We start from the raw sequence: 17,111 nt of genomic DNA on the forward strand, positions 1-17,111 counted from the left end.
AGGTTAAACATAGGGACCCTATAGGAGGGACGCGCCATGTACATTGCTAGGCTGAAAATGTGGGGGACAGCTTCCGTTGCATCGCGCAGCCATGTTTATCTTTGATATGTATTAACGGCTGTGGTTAGTTGAATCATTCGCGCGCAATCACGTGACTACACGAGTTCCTGTCCCCCAGCAATGTACATGGCGCGTCCCTCCTATAGGGTCCCTAGTTAAACAAGTGTGGCAGATTTATATTTGTTATCAATTCCATCACCAAGTTCTCTATCCTAATTGGTTCGCAGTTGATAAAAAAAGCCGTAAGCTTAATTTCATAAAGGATTTTTATAAGTGGAGCCATAATTTTGGTTTTACATATTATTAATCGTACATTTTTGTTTTTTGTACTAAAATACATATGTGCAATAAATTTTATCACAATTATTAAGAATTAAGATTATTGGCTAACTTGTCTTGAAGCACGTGCGACTTTAGCGACAGTTACAGGCAAAATGTGTGAACAGGGGAACTTTGCTTTCACCATGTACCTCTTGTGTTATTGGATAGTGTTCCAGTGCCGGTAAAATTTTAATTAGTGATAAATGCATAGAGAGAAAATATAATATAATTAAATTAAATTATTTTGTAAACTTAAGTAAAATTAAGTTATTTTGTAAACAAATAATTTAAAATAAATGAATACTTATTTGTAAATATAAAAAATTATGTATATATTGATAATATGTTTATTAAAAATAAAGAAATAGTTTAGTTAGCACAATAATTAAGCTTACATATTTAAAAATCCATCAGCTAGATATTATTTGTGATAAAAGTTACAGTTAATAAAATATGATATAAATTAAGTTATACATAATCTGTATTGTAGATATTGCTTATCAGTATTATAGTATATATAATGCTTATCAATATTACAATATAGATATATATATATATATTGCTTATCAACTTATTACTCAATTATTACTTGGGTAAAGTTGCAAATATTTAAAACACTAATTTCTAATTATAAAAGCAAATGTTTAGAAAAGTAATAATTTTTAATCTGTTCTTCTTAAAGATTTAATAAAATTCATTATATATACTCTGTATTTCACTTAGTAATTCCAAAATATACACAAGATCTTATTTTCTAAATATAAATATGGATATGGTACAGATACGTGAAGCTAAACGTGAAGATTGCTTAGCTATAAGAAATTTAATCCAGGTAATTAAAATGCAAAATATTACTTTTATTATTTCTTAAATTCACTATGATAATATAATTATTTTTATATACTGCAGGAGCTAGCTGATTATGAGAAAATGCCTAATGAACCAAAGATCGATTATAAAAGTAAAATTAATAATTATATAACATGCTTGCTTTTTTTATTATATATATGTATAAATAAATTATGTATTTTTAGTTTTAGAACGAGATGGATTCGATATGAAGAATCCTCTATTTTTTTGCTACGTAGCAACAATAGATCAACAAATAATAGGCTATGCATTAGCATATTATACTTATTCTACATGGCATGGAAAAATTATGTTTTTGGAAGATCTTTATGTTACATCTAATCAACGAAGAAAACATGTTGGCACTAAACTTTTTAAGACTATTGCAAAAGTATGTGTAATTAAATAGATTCTCTTATAGAGTATATACAGGACACCTTGTGTGTATATTATAGTAATTATATTATTTTTCTTAAACAAATATATATATATAACTGTAATGAAAATTTTATAAAATTTTATTATTGAAGAAAGCCAAAGATACTGGTTGCTATCGGTTAGATTTCACAGTGCTTCAATGGAATCCAGCACAAGAATTTTATAAAAGTTTGGGTGCTATTGATGTGACAGAAAAAACAGGATGGCATGTATATCGTTTAATGGGATCAGCTTTGGAAACATTGGCTACTAATTAAGTAAAAAAGATTTTATAAATAATAACTATACAAATGGTATGTATATTGTTTTATATTACATAAACTTATTAACATACTTGAAGCTGTATACAATGTGATGTTCATTTGATTTATAACATTGATTGAAATAAAAATATTTGTTAATCAGTAATGGGAAATAACAATTATATCTTTTATAAACATATGTGATTCAAATAAAAGATATTACATCTGTATGATTAAGTGAAAAATATAATTCATAATGGATAATTATGAATATTTCGAATCATTCATAAAAAAGAGAAACATTACTAGAAGCAATTGGGGTGGATATACTTTAGATATACAATTATGGGAAGATGAGAAATCACCTATTGTCAATATGAGATCTATAGAAGATGTTTCATTTGATGATTTGGAAAAAAATGGTATTTTCACTGATCGATTAATAGGACTTGGATCTTCATTTTTAACTAAGTCACCAGAATCTGGACTTTATATTTTGGCAAAATGTATTATGAGAAAAATGGTAATAATTATAACGTTAAAATAAGTTGTATGAATATACTATAATGCATTTATTTAACCGATATCTTTTTTAGTCACTTACAGATATTACTGTTTTATATTATCATCGTTATTTACAATACATTGATTTGGCGCATAACAATCTTACAAATTTAATGCCACTGGGTGGAATTCCTTATTTAATGTATTTAAATGCATCATATAATAAACTCATAGATATATTAAATTTTACACCACCTTGGTACTTAACTTATGTAAATTTATCTCACAATCATATAACTCAAATGTGCGATCTAAGTAGTTTTTGGAGTATTGTTAGATTAGATTTATCTTACAATGAAATTGAAGTTATTTTTGGATTGCACAATTTAAAGTTAGTATATAATATAAATAAAATATCTTTACCATTTAATACGTAATATAATTATTATTATCATTCTTCTCAGATATTTACAATACTTGAATTTATCTTACAATTCAATTGAATATATTGAAAATTTAGATAATTTAAACATTAAGGAATTAAATTTAGAAGGAAATTGCATAACATCATATAAATGTAATGAATGGGATAATGGTATTAAAAGTTTAATCAATTTGAAAACCATTATATTGGGATATAATAAATTATCTAGCTTAGATTTTTTCAAAGTAAACATTTTCTCTCTTTCTCTTAATAATCATCTTGTATTATGCGTATGAGTAATTATTTAAATATTATGTATGTAGGATGCATGCAGTTTAAGATTCATAGATTTAAAGTATAATAAAATTATAGATCTTTTAGAAGTATCAAATTTAAAAGGATCAATATATGAAATAGATCTTAGAGGAAATGCATGTATAAAGTGGCCCAATTATAGAGATGTAATTTTATTTTCTATTCCAAGTGTTATGTTTATTGATGGCATTGAAGTATCCATTATGGAAAAGGTACACAAAAAGGTACAAATATATTTCACTATTAAATATAATCAATCATTTTTTAATTTGTTTAGATATCTGCAGCAACCTTATTTGCTCCATCATTAAATTTGATAACTGCACGTAATATCAGTAAATTGACTTTATTGGAGCATTTAAGTACACCTAAAATAGATACACATGTGATCGCATATGATAAAATCAGACCACCATTAATAATATTGACTGGTCCATCTGCAGTAAAAAAAGAGAATTAGCTCTACATATATCGTATACAATTCCTAAAAAAGTAAAATTCATTATTTCATTGCATTAATCATTTGCATGTGAAATAGTTTTATATCAAGACAAAGCGATATACTGTTTTATAATGCATCTTTATATTTCTATTAGGTAAAATACTGCAAATGGTATACTACTAAGCAATTAGAAATTCGTAAAAATGAAGAAAAATCATTTATTTTTGTTAAACGAGAAGAGTTTAATGAAATAGCTTGTTGTGGTAACTTTTTAGGAACACAAGAATTATTAGGACACAGTTATGGATTTCGTTAGCCATCAAATTTATTTTACATTTGATTACTTCTGTTTTTTTATTTTTCATTATCACTTGATAAAGAATAGATCTTTATTATAATTTTTACATAGATATGAATGAAATAGCTTCATTAATAATGGAACAAAAAATTGGCATAACTCAAGCGGATTTGCATACAACTATGCAAATATGTAACCGCTATTTAAATGTCAAGCCTATCTTAGTAATTACAAATAATATTACTCAACACCGAAGTAGTATAGAGAATAAATTTGATATTTATTCTTGGATTCAAGATAGTGTAGGAGATTTGCTTGCTGTCAACATAGGCAAGCATACGCATATTAAGAAAGAATCAAAAAGCAGTATACTGAACTTTATTTTAAGTATTATAGAGCAGGTAAAAGAAAACTGAATTATATACATAAATATATAAAACTATATTGCATATAAGTAAATGTTACTTTGAATATGCCTATATTATTAATATACATATCACACATAGATAATACATAGTTTAGAATTACCTGGATATAGTATGTTCGTTAGACCTCAAGGTACTGGAGCAACAACAACCGATATAATATATGAAAGTAAAACTATGTTACCAAAAGTTAAAATAGTTCAAGATTCATACACATATTTGTTTACTGCCAATAAGCAAAAATTCAGTGATTTAAAGGTAAATTATATACTGAAATATATATATTATACTCAATGTGGCTATTTATAGGTCTTGTTAGATGAAGAATCAAATATAATTATACACAAAATTAAACCTAAGCGTAGAAAACCCAAAAGAATTTTGAGAAATGAGATTTCTGCTGCTGATGATATCAATGAATCTAGTTCTAGTGAAGAAACATTGCTACCTTTAGTAATTCTCTATTCTTTTTTAAATAATTTATTAATTGTTATAATAATATGGAAAGAAGTATTTATCAATCTACCTACTTTCATTTGCAAGTAATAATCTTTGTTTGCACGTGTAGCGATATGAAGATAATGACGATGAAAAGTCAGAAAACTTGAAGCGTATGTACGTTGAACTTGTTTTGAAAACAAGGAAGATATATTTAGAACATCATGAAAAAAATCCTGGATTTTTTTCTCTTGTGGTAAAATATTATAAATTCGTCCTAAGTATATACCAGTATTGAATTAGTTATATTATCTCGTCTATCATATATTTTAGTTATTAACAGACAATTATACTGAAGCATTTAATATTTTGATGAATTTTATTAAAAAAACATGCGTAAAGCAATTATTCCGAAGTCTAGAACATATACCAGAAATTAAATATCTTCTACGAGTGGCTATTCCTGATCGTATTCAATATGTTATTGATAAAATGAAAGAGTATGACACAGATGCTTCATATTATATTTTTACTAATGTCTTAAAACATTGATTATAATTAATATTAATCTTAAATTTGTTTCTTTAGCTTTCTTAATTTTTATTTTTCATGATTGACTTTACAGATCTTTATCCATTCCCAAAATAAGAAATTAGAAACAGATACCATAACAATATGATCAAAAAGACACTAGTATGTATTTTATTTACATTAAGGCTATATATATAATAATTACTATAATTACAGCTTTTTTATCAATACTTTTTTCATTTAATATTAAATTACTACTCAAAACTAAAGAATTAAATTGAATAAACAAGAAATTTTACGTTCGAAAATTGTATATTTGTACTTATCAATCACATAATACATTAATATATATCTCTTAACTTAAAAAAATATATAAATAAATTTAATATTGAAAACATGATTTCAAGTATTAAGATGTATTTTTATAAATTATGAGATACATGCATATATAAAAAATATATCAAATAAAAATATGATATATATATATTTTTGGACAATGAGTTTTTTATGTTTATTTTTATTTACAATGAGTTTGTGCCGAGGAATCTTGTAATAATACAAATTTTGTTTCATTACTATTGATATTTAACTTTGATTGATTAATCTCTATCAAAATTATATCATTATCAGAATTAATATTCTTTAAATTCTGCTCTTCATATTTATTATTTAATTTATAAGGCTTAATTCATTCCAAGGATTTTAGATTACAATTATAATTAGTTATTTCTTCTGTAGTTGTAATATTTTTACCTGAATTGCATTGGTCTTTTGTTTGTTTATTACATTTGTGTCCTTCCTGACATAGTAAGTTACACTGATTACACCTATAAATAAATATACAAAATGAAAAATAATATTTAATATTTGTTTATGTATAAATATACAAGTAAGAGATTTAAAGAATACTTTTCTAATTTTCAACATACAAATTTTATAAATCTTCAGTATCATTTGTCGTTGTTTCTGATGTGCTATGTATTTTTTGATGAGATTGTAAATTGTATCGCTGCGCGAAACGTCTTCCACATACGGTGCAACTGTATGGTTTTTCACCCGTATGTACTCGCATGTGTCTTTTTAAATGTGATGTAGACAGCAATGATGCATCGCATATCTTAAAAAAACATATTAAATTTACTTTTGTATAACTGTACACATACATGATTAATTTAGATGATTACTTACTTGACATTGATAAGATTTTTTTCCAGTATGAGATAATCTATGCATGTTGTATGATGAATGATGTATAAATCTTTTGCCACATAATTCACATTGATATGGTGTTTCTCCGGTATGCATTGGTAAATGTCTCACTAATGCACCTTTTTGTGTAAAACATTTGTTACAATAAGAACATTGAAATGGGCTTATTCCATTATGCATATCAATATGTATTTTTAAAGCTTGTTTATATTTGTAAGCCTGACCACATATTTCACACATATATGGTCTTATATTTGAATGAGATTTCATATGTATTTTTAATTCCGTAGATGTTTTCCACTTTTTATTACATTTAGAGCATGTATATTTAAATGGTTTTAAACTGTAATTTAATATTCCTCTCGACTTCCAAGAAACAGAATTTAAATTTCCTTTGCTCTTTTCATCTATGGAATGAATAGCATTGCTTTCTGCAATTTCTTTATTTTCTAAAAAATAAAATATTTTAATTAGTAATAAAAAAAAATCCAAATTTTTTTAACAATTTACATAATGATTATCAATATATATGACAAATGATTAACTTGCCTATAGTAGACAATGTATTATCTCTTATTTCGGATATATTTTTATTGATCTCAGTATGTTCAAAAGTATTTGACTTTATATCATTTAATGCTTCCGTATTATTTTGTGAAAAAAGAGAAACATCATTAAGAGAAGGTTCTATTTCATTTTTATACGAGATTGGTAAAATATTAATGCAAACTTGATTTTCACTGTGTGCTTTTAATACATGCGTACTTGCAAGTGAAACACTTATGAATATTTCCTTACATTCAGAACACTGATATAATTGTGTATCATTATGTTTTAATAAGTGTACATTTAATTCCTCATTGGTCTTAAATGATTCGGTACAGAACTTACACTGTTTATTATTAATTTCTTGTTCTGTGATATCTCGTTCTACTATATCATTTAACATATATTTGCCAACTTCTTTTTCTAATATTTCCATGATCAAATCTCGATTTTTATTATATATTTCCATCTTCATCTCTTTATTTACATTATCATTATTCTTATAATCTACATTACAATAACTATTATTTTTAATAATACTGTATATGTTTTCTGAAACTTTACTATCAACATCTGTTTCTTCTTTAAAAATATCTTTTGATTCAATCAGTTCAATATTTTTAATATTATGAGAGGCCATAAGGTTTGGATTAATATTCAAATATGTTAGATCTGTGATATGTTTAGGTCCATTTGTTGTCTCATCCAAATCCCGTTTAGTTTGAATAGCTTCTAAAATTTGAGTATTGCCTAAAAGATAATCTGTATTCTTCGGTAATATACGTTGCTGAGATTTTAAAATTTCACAACGAACATTATTAATGATCCATTGTGCTCGTTCTAACATTTGAAATAATTTATAACAACGAAAACAGATGTACGGACTATGCAGATTAAATGACATCTGTTTGAATTCACGAATTATAAAATTTACTAGTAATTCATTATTGTATAGAAGTGGCGTAAAGATATTTACGCAGGAAGACGCATCAATATTTGTACTACAAAGAACACAAAATGAACCTGTCACTTTCATTATTGTCTTTATTACACAAAATTGAATTTTTATTTTTTATTTTCTTAACAAATAAGATATCTTTTTTGTATATAAGAGAAGACGTATGAATATGTACTAATATACTGACTAGTATACATTAAATATATAATGTATATTAAATAATTACTTCAATATTAAAAAGCTACATTAAAATCACATTGCTCACACAACATGCCACATACATAAACTCAAATTAGTTTGATAGAAAAACCTATGTACAGTCCATAAAAAATAATTTACACCACGATGGACTAGTAGTCTGTTAAACTTTCAATAAGCACCTCGTTAGTGTTTGATAAATAAACAGAAATCTCATTCTGTTACCCTGTTTGCTTTTCTTAATTGTACCTCTTGTCAGTTTCAAAACTTTTTAACCTAAATAATGGAATTTAAAATACATAATTAATGTGTTAGAGTTCACCAAATTAAGCGAAGTTAATTTTAATTTAGGAGATAGGAACGATTGATTGTGTATATGCTCTATTGAAGAATCGTTGTCAGTCTGTCAAGGAGAGACGAAACCCTTATTCACGATTTACACTGTTGTTGTTTGGATTGAAACTGATTATGTTAACAGGAAAAAGAGTCATAAGTGGATATCCATCGTCACGTGGTAAACGATGTCAGACTCTAATTTGTCTTCTTTTTTAATTAGGAAGAGGTTAATAAGGAACACAATCTATGTATTTATAAATTAAATGCAAAAATATCTCGTATTTAGTAACATGCTATTTTATTGAAATTATTATTATTGTTATATATCTATATACTTATGTATATCGATCGGTAATGCAGATTCAATGCCAGTCAAGTGACGATTGTTCGGTTATTAAGTTGGTAAGAGATTCCTTCTTCTGAGTTGTGAGCACGTTTTTAAAAGTCGTAGCAATCAATATTGAAGTTGTAGAGAGAAATTTATTTATTGCTATGGACGTTGTTAATTCAATATTAGAAAGTGAAGATGCGCAATTGGATTCTAAAAAATCAACAAAAGTTCATAAAGATATTGAACCAGAAATCGATTTGGGAACACTCCTCTTATCCGATTCTAATGCTTTAGATACTAAAGAATTAAGGTAGTTAGGTTAAAATAAATATATATCATTTTAAATTAATTTATATACATATACTTATGTATCTCTTTATGTTTTATGTTTATATTTATATGTGATATACTTTTTAATAAAATATGTAATCTTTGTAAGTGTATGGTCTGGGATAATTTACATAACCTATAATATATTTTTTTTAAATGTTATAGGTCAAATCCAAATACTTATTTACAGCAGTTAACAAGAGACAATGTTCAGCTATTAATTAATAATATATGGAGCCTTCCTACTGAACGTGTAGAAGAAGCAATAGTTGCCCAATTGCCAGCGCCTCAATATATACTTCCAAGAACTCGTGTAATTCCAAAATCTAAACCTTTAACAAAATGGCAACAATTTGCTAAAGAAAAGGGAATAAGAACCAACAAAAAAAATAGGACAAAATTGAAATGGGATGAAGAATTACAGGTATGTTTCTTATATTGTTCTACAATATTTGTAATTAGAAGAAATTTATCACAGAAATAACATTATTTTCTCTTTTCTTTTTGTATGCATATTTTTAATTCTATTATATTGCAATTAAAAATTATAATATTAATAATAACTTTTATAGAAATGGATGCCACGGTATGGTTATCAACGATCTAAAGCAATGGAGCAAAAAGAATGGGTCGTCGAAGTGGGAAAAGATAATAATCCAAAGGAAGATCCATTTACTGCCATGAGTGCTAGTAAACGTGAAAGGCAATCTAAAAATGAATTGCAACGATTGCGCAATATAGCTAAATCCAAAAACATTAAACTACCACGAGTAGGTCTTCCTACTGTGGAACATTTCCCCAAGCCAAGCCAGCTTTCTACAGCGGTAACGGTAGCTCATAAATCAACAGCATCTTTAGGGAAATTTCAAGAAAGGTAAATGTTAATGAAATAAAAAATTTTATTTGAATATATATATTATTTAAATATATTTTCATAATTATAGATTACCGAAAGAAAAAGATGCAAAAGGAATTTTAACAAAATTGCCAAGTTTGAAGAGAAAGGCTAAAGAAATTCCATTAAATCTAAAAGAAGAAAATGAAAAAAATAAGAATTTAATAAACACAATTCTTAGTAATAAGAGTAACATTTTAAATATAGATTCAGCTTCATCGTCTACAGCGTAAGATATTTTTAAAAAATTTATTTTTAGGATATATTAAAGTATATATTAAAGTATACTAAAAATAAATACTATCTATATCGGACTTTAATGAATAATTATATATTTATTTTGTAGAAAAAGGAAGAAAGTAACGACTAAAACACACAAAGGTTCAAAGAAACCAAAAGGTGGCAAAGGCAAAAGAGATATGCATATGAAAGTAGGTGGTAGAAAACGCAGATAAACAAAATAAAACGATAAAATTTAACAATAAACTTTTGTATATACTATCCTTTATTTTTCTTCTCGTCACATTTTCGTATCAGTGTTTCGTGACCATGTTACGAATCTTGCTGAGTAGAGTTTGACTCCTTTTAGGCGACTTCATAATGCTTATAATATTATTTAATTTAATATTTAATTAATTAATGTGCACACACACATAATTACATTATCATTTGATGTATACTAATATTTACAACAATTACAAATTATAAATATTATTTTCAAAAAAATATCTTATTATATCTAAATAAATTAGATATACATTAAACATTAAAATAAAAATATTTAAGAAAAGAAATATATAAAATATTGAGAAAATTAAATTGATGAAACACTTTTTGAAATCGCTTTGAAGTCCTTTATCTCTTTCTCTTTGTATATATGTATATATATATATATATATATATATATATAGTATATATATGTATAACATGTATCGAACAGAAAAAAGAACGAACGCGTTTATATCTCTTCTTTCCCCTGTGACCCCCGAAAGCTAACTTTTGTTCTTCGTACAATATATAAGATATTCCCCATGTTTGCTAATGCGCAAGCTAATAAGAGTGGGAATAACAAGCGTTGGATAATATGGATGAAAAGTAATTTGTATTACTAACTTCTTCAATTTAGAGGTTATGTATTAATTCAATTATTGTTGATAAATGAAAATTGAATGAAAAGATTAATAATAAATTAACATGTTTTGTGGAATTTTATAAATATTTAATACATGTTAAAAATAATTGATATTAATATATAAACTTTATCTTTGAATGTTATTGACAAACTATGTGAAACATGTTTCTCCAGTATATATTGTCAGTGATATATTGGTATTTTCGACCATTTATCAAATGGTTTTTAAGACAAACGACACAAATGTGTGAGCTTCAAAGAATTTGTTATGGACAACCTTCTGGAGCTCCTAGAACGCTTGCGGTTGAAGAATCTCTACATCAATCAAAGAATGCTAATATCAAGAGTTTGATAACTTATTTAAATGACATTGCTAATCAGCGTGGTATAACTATTAAAAGTGAACGTGAAATTTTAGAAGAGGCAATTAGAACAGTATTGGTAGCGAAAAATGTTAACCCAACAGCGCATCCTGATTTTGCCAAATCATTTGGCAAATGCATCGAATTAATTTGGGGTTATCGTCAATTATGCGTGGAATGTGAAGAACTTCGAAAAACGCCTTACGACGCTGATAATCCAGCACATGAATTATTGTTATTAAAATTATGGAATCTACTTATGCCTTATGATTCTTTGGATGCTAGAGTAACTAAACAATGGCAGAATATTGGTTTTCAGGGAGATGATCCTAAAACAGACTTTCGTGGAATGGGAATATTGGGATTAGAGAATCTCGTATATTTTGCTCAAGAATATCCTAGTGCAGCAACTCATGTTTTATCTCATTCTACTCATCCACATTATGGTTATGCATTTGCTATTGTAGGTATAAATCTTACCAGTATGGCATTAAAATTATTGAAAGATGGTACTGCTAAAACACATATCTATAATTCATCAAAGACATTACCAACTATGCGTGCTTTTCATCAGTTTTATTGTTATCTCTTCTACGAGTTCGATGGATTTTGGATTGAATCTAAACCGAGCAATATGATGGAATTTTCCTCTATACAGGAAAAATTTGAAAACAGCATTAGAATGGCGTTAGCTAATTCATCGGCTACATTAAGGATAAATGTATCGGTTGATAATATTTAGCACAAATCTTAAAAGCTACGCTTCATGTTTATAGATATTTGAAAAATAACTATGTTATCAATGATAGTATGCACAAGCCATTCCTTATTGTTACGTATACAAGACAATACATTCAAACCTTTGATAATTAAGATTACATTAACCTGTTTATGGTTGCTGCTGTAACTTATTTTAAGGAAGAGAATGATTTTACAAAATACAATGTACAAATACTTCAATGTAACCTGTAATTGACTAAATTTAAAGAAAATAATTTTTACACTAATTTTGAAAATAATTTTAACACTTCTTATACTAATTGGTAATTAAAAATTTTGGTATTCATATTTTTAGCTATAATTATAATAATTATACAAAGAAATATATGTACAGGAATATTTATTGAGAAAATCTAGAAAAGAAAAAGGAGAAACATGATAATAATTAAAATTTATAATTTACCTTAATGTCAGCTAGCCATCAAGTAGATTGTGGCTATAGATAAACTTAAAAAATTACATTTATTTCAAATCTTTAATATTCATTATATATTGTGGATAATTTTTTAATATTATTTAAATATTATTGTATATTTTTCTCTTATCATTAAACCATACATTTGCATTATGGTAAACATTTATAAGATTTAGAAACTCGTATATATCAAGCATATATATAAGCTATTATATTTTATTTTAAAAAAGAAAAGTTACTATCTCAACACTTTTATTATTTCTAGATATAATAAATTATCTAGTCATTTTTTATAGAGTATTTTTTTCCATATTTTACTCGTAGCATATATATATACACCCATTAATAAACAGTTAAAGTGATAGTTTTTATTGTTCCTTCTGCCGTGGCACGTCTGTTTTATATTTAATCTTGGAAGCTACAGAAACAACAACTAATACACCAATAGTAATACTGCCTATTTTCATAATCCATGGATTTTCATGAAGAAAATCTGCTATCTTTTGCGTCATATCGTCACTAAAATAACAAATATATACAATAATAAATTTTATGCTCACACAACACTAATTTGAATAAAGTTATATTAAATTTATTAAAAAGAATCTGTTTTTATTATTAAACTTACAAAGGAGTCTGTGGAACTGGAACCTTTTCTGCATGAGCATTTTTATACCAATCCTTTGCAAATGCGACTAATGAATTAACATCATACTTTGGAATTTGATAACGATACATTTTACCATGTCTGAAGCTGAAAATAGAAAATTAATGGTAATAAATAATTGATTAGATTTGATAGATCAATTAAAACGGTTTGCATACACTTACAAAATAAATTCAGGAACATTAATAACATTGAATCTTTTTGCTGTGGCAGTACCACCAGTGTATTTATCTATGCGTGCAACATTAATGCTATGCTTCAGTTTTGCACCAACCGTTTCCCATCTCGCACCCATTCTTAATGAATTTACATCATCAGTAGAATAACTATGATAATCGAAATGATACATCCATCAATTATAAAATTAAAATGTTAAAATACGAAAAATTAATTATATATTACATACAACATAATAAACCAATCACCAGTCGTAGCTCCGCTGCTTGCTTGAGTCAAATGTTCAAAAGTATCATCATTGAGAGTTTTTACTGTGAGTTCTTTATTATTAGAAAATACAGTTAATATTTCTTCTCCATCCACAATACCTTAAAATGAAAGAAAATAAAAATTTAGCACTTCCATTATGTTTTAATTTTTTTCATTCAACTATTTGATTAATGACAATCAACAAATATAAATATAATCACTATTATATAAATATAATTACTTAGGTTTCTTAGATTAATATGCCTACCATGATATAATAAAGGATTTCCATGCCTAAAAAATACAAGTACAGGCTCCTTTTCTGGACTATAAAGATGTAAAAGTTGACTGTCTGTCACTTTAACAGTCCACGCAGTTAAACTGTCAACCAAATCTTGTCGAACACGTTGCAATTCATTTTCAAAGTCGTCACACTTTTTACAATTTGATTTTGCTATAAAAAAGATTCATAAATTAATTATGTATTAAATTCAAAAATATATTGGTTATGTCAGAAAATTTATTTATAAAAAAAATATATAATTAATATTAATTATAACGAAAATAAAATAATTATTTTTATAAAACATTGTTTACAATAAACCAATTATTTCTGTAATAAATTAACTAATAACAAATGAATAATAAATTACTTACTGAAAAGTGCGATAACATATTTTTCGGTTTTTATTAAATTTAAAAGATCTTGGTCGGTAATTCTGTCGAGATTAGTATTTTGTGTTGAACAAAGAATACATGTTGCAATTAAAAATAATAATCGCAACATTTTAAATTGAATAAAAATTAATTTAGATAATTGCGAAATACTTTCACAACACTGTGACACGTTAACCATGCAACGACGTTTTCCTTTTGTCTGCTACTGTCTAACTTTGAAATCTATCATTTTATCCAGCTGTCAAACTAATAAATCTTTTGTCAATAAATAATTATTCAGACTTAGCAAATTCGAAGATACATTAATTTAGAATAAAATATATTTTCAAATAAATTTTAGAAATAAATTTAACATAAAATATGGAAAATTTATTGTTGTTATACTAAATATATAAATTAAATTTATATGCATGTACGTGGTGGGTTAAAAAATGTGGAATCTAACATAGAAGCAATTTTATTCATTCTTTTATTTAAAAAAGAAATTGAAGTTTTTTGTTGGGGCGCAAAACTTTTTAACTTATTCTCAGTGGGTGCATACCGATGAATGAAATTTTCTATGTAGATATTTTACTTTAATTATATTTATTTTAATTGTGTAAGCAGCAACATCTAAGTAGTACAATTCATGCAATTGATATTATTTTTGTGAATTGATTTATATTTTATTTTAGATATTGAAATGCATTTCATTGCAATAATATCAAACTAATAGCTGCATTTAAAATAATATTTTTTCAATTGTATTTATTTTTTCAATTGTAATTAATCAATTTTATAGTTAAGAAATATTAAGCAATATCATTAATATTATTTATTAATTTATCATTATAAATTAATCAAAAAATAGATTTGGTAAACGCAGATGTATATCTGACATCTTTTTAAATGATGTTCACTACTAGATAGCGTTTCAATCGTCACAATCAGTGAAGCCACGGAGGATAGATACCAGGAGTCCGAACGATATAGGATTTTTCACATTTTTTGTGGTAGTCATTTCTTAACCCAGATCATAGTTTTCTTTTTTGCCACTGGCTGCGCAAGTATTCAGAGCGTACCGATACTATTATTATTATTACACGTAAATTAAATATAAAATATTAATTTATTTTTTTAGAATTATTTTTATTAAAAAATGGGAAAGTGTTATGCCGTTTATGGTTGCCTTAGTGGCCGAAAGGCAAGTGAGAATTTAAGAAAAGTGGCTTTATTCAAAGTATCAAAAGTGAGTAACCTCAAAATAATATTAAAAATTTCATGTTAACAAATAATTGATTATTACATTTGTGTAGTTTTTAAATAATATTAATTCCACGTTTCTTAAAATATTTTTTTTTCAGAGCTGTCAATAGCAACAAGACTTTTCGCGTAAGTATTTAAACGAGTACTCTGTGAAAAGCAGCGCGCTCTACCAGCAAAATATCTTGTCCCCTAAATTGATACCATTCTTTCAACATTACGTTCGGACTCCTTGGTATCTATTCTCCGTGAGCCAGACAATGAAGCCAGATCGCGGAACATTTCGACCCCTTCTCTCGAGCCCAGCACGCCTCGCACACAACAAAATGTACGTGTCGCGGTGTGTCGGAAAACCGAAAGAAGCCGAGGGAAGCCGAGGTAGCTGCGCGACAGAGGAGAAATAATACCCCCACCATGAGCCGCGAAGAAATGCATGGACACAATACACATTGTATTACACATTGTTATACCATATTCACTGGTCACAATTATCAACTCAAATACGCAGTTTTATAAACTGTTGTAAATATAATAGCAAAATGAGTATTATTACTAAATCAATAACTTTTTTAGTATGTATAATGAAATGTTTATATAATTATGAATAATTGTATATTATTTTTAATATATAACATTATATTTACTACATTATTAATTAAGGTTAGACCTATGACAGTAAGAAGATGCATATCCGCCAGCTGTATAAATTATAAAGATTTTGGAGATATATTTCATTTGGAAGGTCATGAATCGAATATTCCTCCTTATGTAGAACGAGAAGGAGAAAATATTGATCTTAAAAAAGCACGGTAATATTATTTAACCCTAAAGTTTAATTTGTATACAGTTTGTTATTGTTGTAATTCAGATAAATAATTTTGTAATTGAAATATCTATTTTATTTTTCAGACTGATTTACCAGTCACGCAAACGTGGCATGCTAGAAAACGGTCTTTTACTCAGTACTTTTGCTAAAAAGTATCTGGATAATTTTAACGATTCTCAATTAAAATTGTATGATCGTCTTATTAATTTACCATCTAATGATTGGGATATATTTTATTGGGCTACAGGTGCTAAACCTACACCACCTGAATTCGATAATGAAATTATGGATTTGTTAAAGAAACATATTAAGAACGAAGATAAACGAGCTAGGATAATGCAACCAGATTTGTATTAATTTGCTGTCGTTTCTAGTCTATTTCTAGTCTTAAAACTTTTAGTATTTAATTTAGGTTGATATTACATTTTTTCCTTTTCAAATAAAATAGAACGTAAATACGAAGAATAAATATGTTTAAATACAATTGGTCAGG

At 26.4% G+C, this 17,111-nt stretch overlaps 6 protein-coding genes across 6 annotated transcripts; 4 read left to right on the forward strand and 2 right to left on the reverse strand.

The window, feature by feature from the left end:
- The first annotated feature begins 86 nt into the window (after positions 1-86).
- On the forward strand, positions 87-5,796 carry LOC107072330 (uncharacterized). Its single transcript, XM_089170963.1, is given in 15 exon segments — positions 87-1,213; positions 1,291-1,342; positions 1,416-1,621; positions 1,761-1,922; positions 1,954-2,433; positions 2,507-2,805; positions 2,879-3,083; positions 3,162-3,365; positions 3,431-3,602; positions 3,605-3,645; positions 3,750-3,906; positions 4,005-4,303; positions 4,400-4,576; positions 4,628-4,852; positions 4,887-5,796. Coding segments are annotated over 15 exon segments (2,913 nt in total). The 5' UTR covers positions 87-1,147; the 3' UTR covers positions 5,055-5,796.
- A 232-nt stretch (positions 5,797-6,028) lies between these two features.
- LOC107073136 (uncharacterized) lies at positions 6,029-8,873 on the reverse strand. The gene is made up of 4 exons (XM_015333629.2): positions 7,046-8,873; positions 6,476-6,945; positions 6,217-6,404; positions 6,029-6,114 (listed from the first exon to the last, which is right to left on the reverse strand). The coding sequence occupies exons 1-3, from the start codon at positions 8,076-8,078 to the stop codon at positions 6,222-6,224; spliced, it is 1,686 nt and encodes a 561-aa protein (XP_015189115.1). The 5' UTR covers positions 8,079-8,873; the 3' UTR covers positions 6,029-6,114; positions 6,217-6,221.
- Positions 8,874-8,885: 12 nt separating this feature from the next.
- On the forward strand, positions 8,886-10,591 carry LOC107073129 (ribosome biogenesis regulatory protein homolog). Its single transcript, XM_015333616.2, has 5 exons — positions 8,886-9,175; positions 9,361-9,619; positions 9,768-10,069; positions 10,140-10,319; positions 10,437-10,591. Exons 1-5 carry the CDS (start codon positions 9,027-9,029, stop codon positions 10,543-10,545), a joined length of 999 nt encoding a protein of 332 aa, XP_015189102.1. The 5' UTR covers positions 8,886-9,026; the 3' UTR covers positions 10,546-10,591.
- Positions 10,592-11,049: 458 nt separating this feature from the next.
- Positions 11,050-13,152, forward strand: LOC107073145 (ELMO domain-containing protein 2). Its single transcript, XM_015333640.2, has one exon. The coding sequence runs from the start codon at positions 11,385-11,387 to the stop codon at positions 12,324-12,326; it is 942 nt and encodes a 313-aa protein (XP_015189126.1). The 5' UTR covers positions 11,050-11,384; the 3' UTR covers positions 12,327-13,152.
- On the reverse strand, positions 12,978-14,727 carry LOC107073152 (thioredoxin domain-containing protein). The gene is made up of 6 exons (XM_015333653.2): positions 14,530-14,727; positions 14,141-14,326; positions 13,853-13,991; positions 13,611-13,772; positions 13,408-13,533; positions 12,978-13,298 (listed from the first exon to the last, which is right to left on the reverse strand). The coding sequence occupies exons 1-6, from the start codon at positions 14,657-14,659 to the stop codon at positions 13,148-13,150; spliced, it is 894 nt and encodes a 297-aa protein (XP_015189139.2). The 5' UTR covers positions 14,660-14,727; the 3' UTR covers positions 12,978-13,147.
- Positions 14,728-16,133: 1,406 nt separating this feature from the next.
- LOC107073158 (succinate dehydrogenase assembly factor 2, mitochondrial) lies at positions 16,134-17,102 on the forward strand. The gene is made up of 3 exons (XM_015333667.2): positions 16,134-16,364; positions 16,453-16,601; positions 16,702-17,102. The coding sequence occupies exons 1-3, from the start codon at positions 16,332-16,334 to the stop codon at positions 16,973-16,975; spliced, it is 456 nt and encodes a 151-aa protein (XP_015189153.1). The 5' UTR covers positions 16,134-16,331; the 3' UTR covers positions 16,976-17,102.
- The last annotated feature ends 9 nt before the right edge of the window (positions 17,103-17,111 follow it).

The sequence above is a fragment of the Polistes dominula genome, unplaced genomic scaffold, assembly GCF_049000335.1.
Source record: "Polistes dominula isolate Pdom_NZ unplaced genomic scaffold, Pdom_raw_medaka contig_31, whole genome shotgun sequence".
NCBI lineage: Eukaryota > Metazoa > Arthropoda > Insecta > Hymenoptera > Vespidae > Polistes > Polistes dominula.

Bases quoted from the DNA above. Each gene is read 5' to 3' on its own strand.
- LOC107073152 (XM_015333653.2), bottom strand. From the start codon at position 14,659: ATGTTGCGATTATTATTTTTAATTGCAACATGTATTCTTTGTTCAACA. The intron at 14,327-14,529 runs GTAAGTAATTTA...TCTTTTTTATAG, and splicing joins ATATGTTATCGCACTTTTCA to CAAAATCAAATTGTAAAAAG. The intron at 13,299-13,407 runs GTAAGTTTAATA...TTGTTATTTTAG, and splicing joins CCAGTTCCACAGACTCCTTT to TGACGATATGACGCAAAAGA.
- LOC107073136 (XM_015333629.2), bottom strand. From the start codon at position 8,078: ATGAAAGTGACAGGTTCATTTTGTGTTCTTTGTAGTACAAATATTGAT. The intron at 6,946-7,045 runs GCAAGTTAATCA...TTTATTTTTTAG, and splicing joins TAATACATTGTCTACTATAG to AAAATAAAGAAATTGCAGAA. The intron at 6,405-6,475 runs GTAAGTAATCAT...TGTTTTTTTAAG, and splicing joins AAAAATCTTATCAATGTCAA to ATATGCGATGCATCATTGCT.
- LOC107073145 (XM_015333640.2), top strand. From the start codon at position 11,385: ATGTTTCTCCAGTATATATTGTCAGTGATATATTGGTATTTTCGACCA.
- LOC107073129 (XM_015333616.2), top strand. From the start codon at position 9,027: ATGGACGTTGTTAATTCAATATTAGAAAGTGAAGATGCGCAATTGGAT. The intron at 9,176-9,360 runs GTAGTTAGGTTA...TAAATGTTATAG, and splicing joins TTAGATACTAAAGAATTAAG to GTCAAATCCAAATACTTATT. The intron at 10,320-10,436 runs GTAAGATATTTT...TTTATTTTGTAG, and splicing joins TCAGCTTCATCGTCTACAGC to AAAAAGGAAGAAAGTAACGA.
- LOC107073158 (XM_015333667.2), top strand. From the start codon at position 16,332: ATGAGTATTATTACTAAATCAATAACTTTTTTA. The intron at 16,365-16,452 runs GTATGTATAATG...TTATTAATTAAG, and splicing joins CTAAATCAATAACTTTTTTA to GTTAGACCTATGACAGTAAG. The intron at 16,602-16,701 runs GTAATATTATTT...TTTATTTTTCAG, and splicing joins ATTGATCTTAAAAAAGCACG to ACTGATTTACCAGTCACGCA.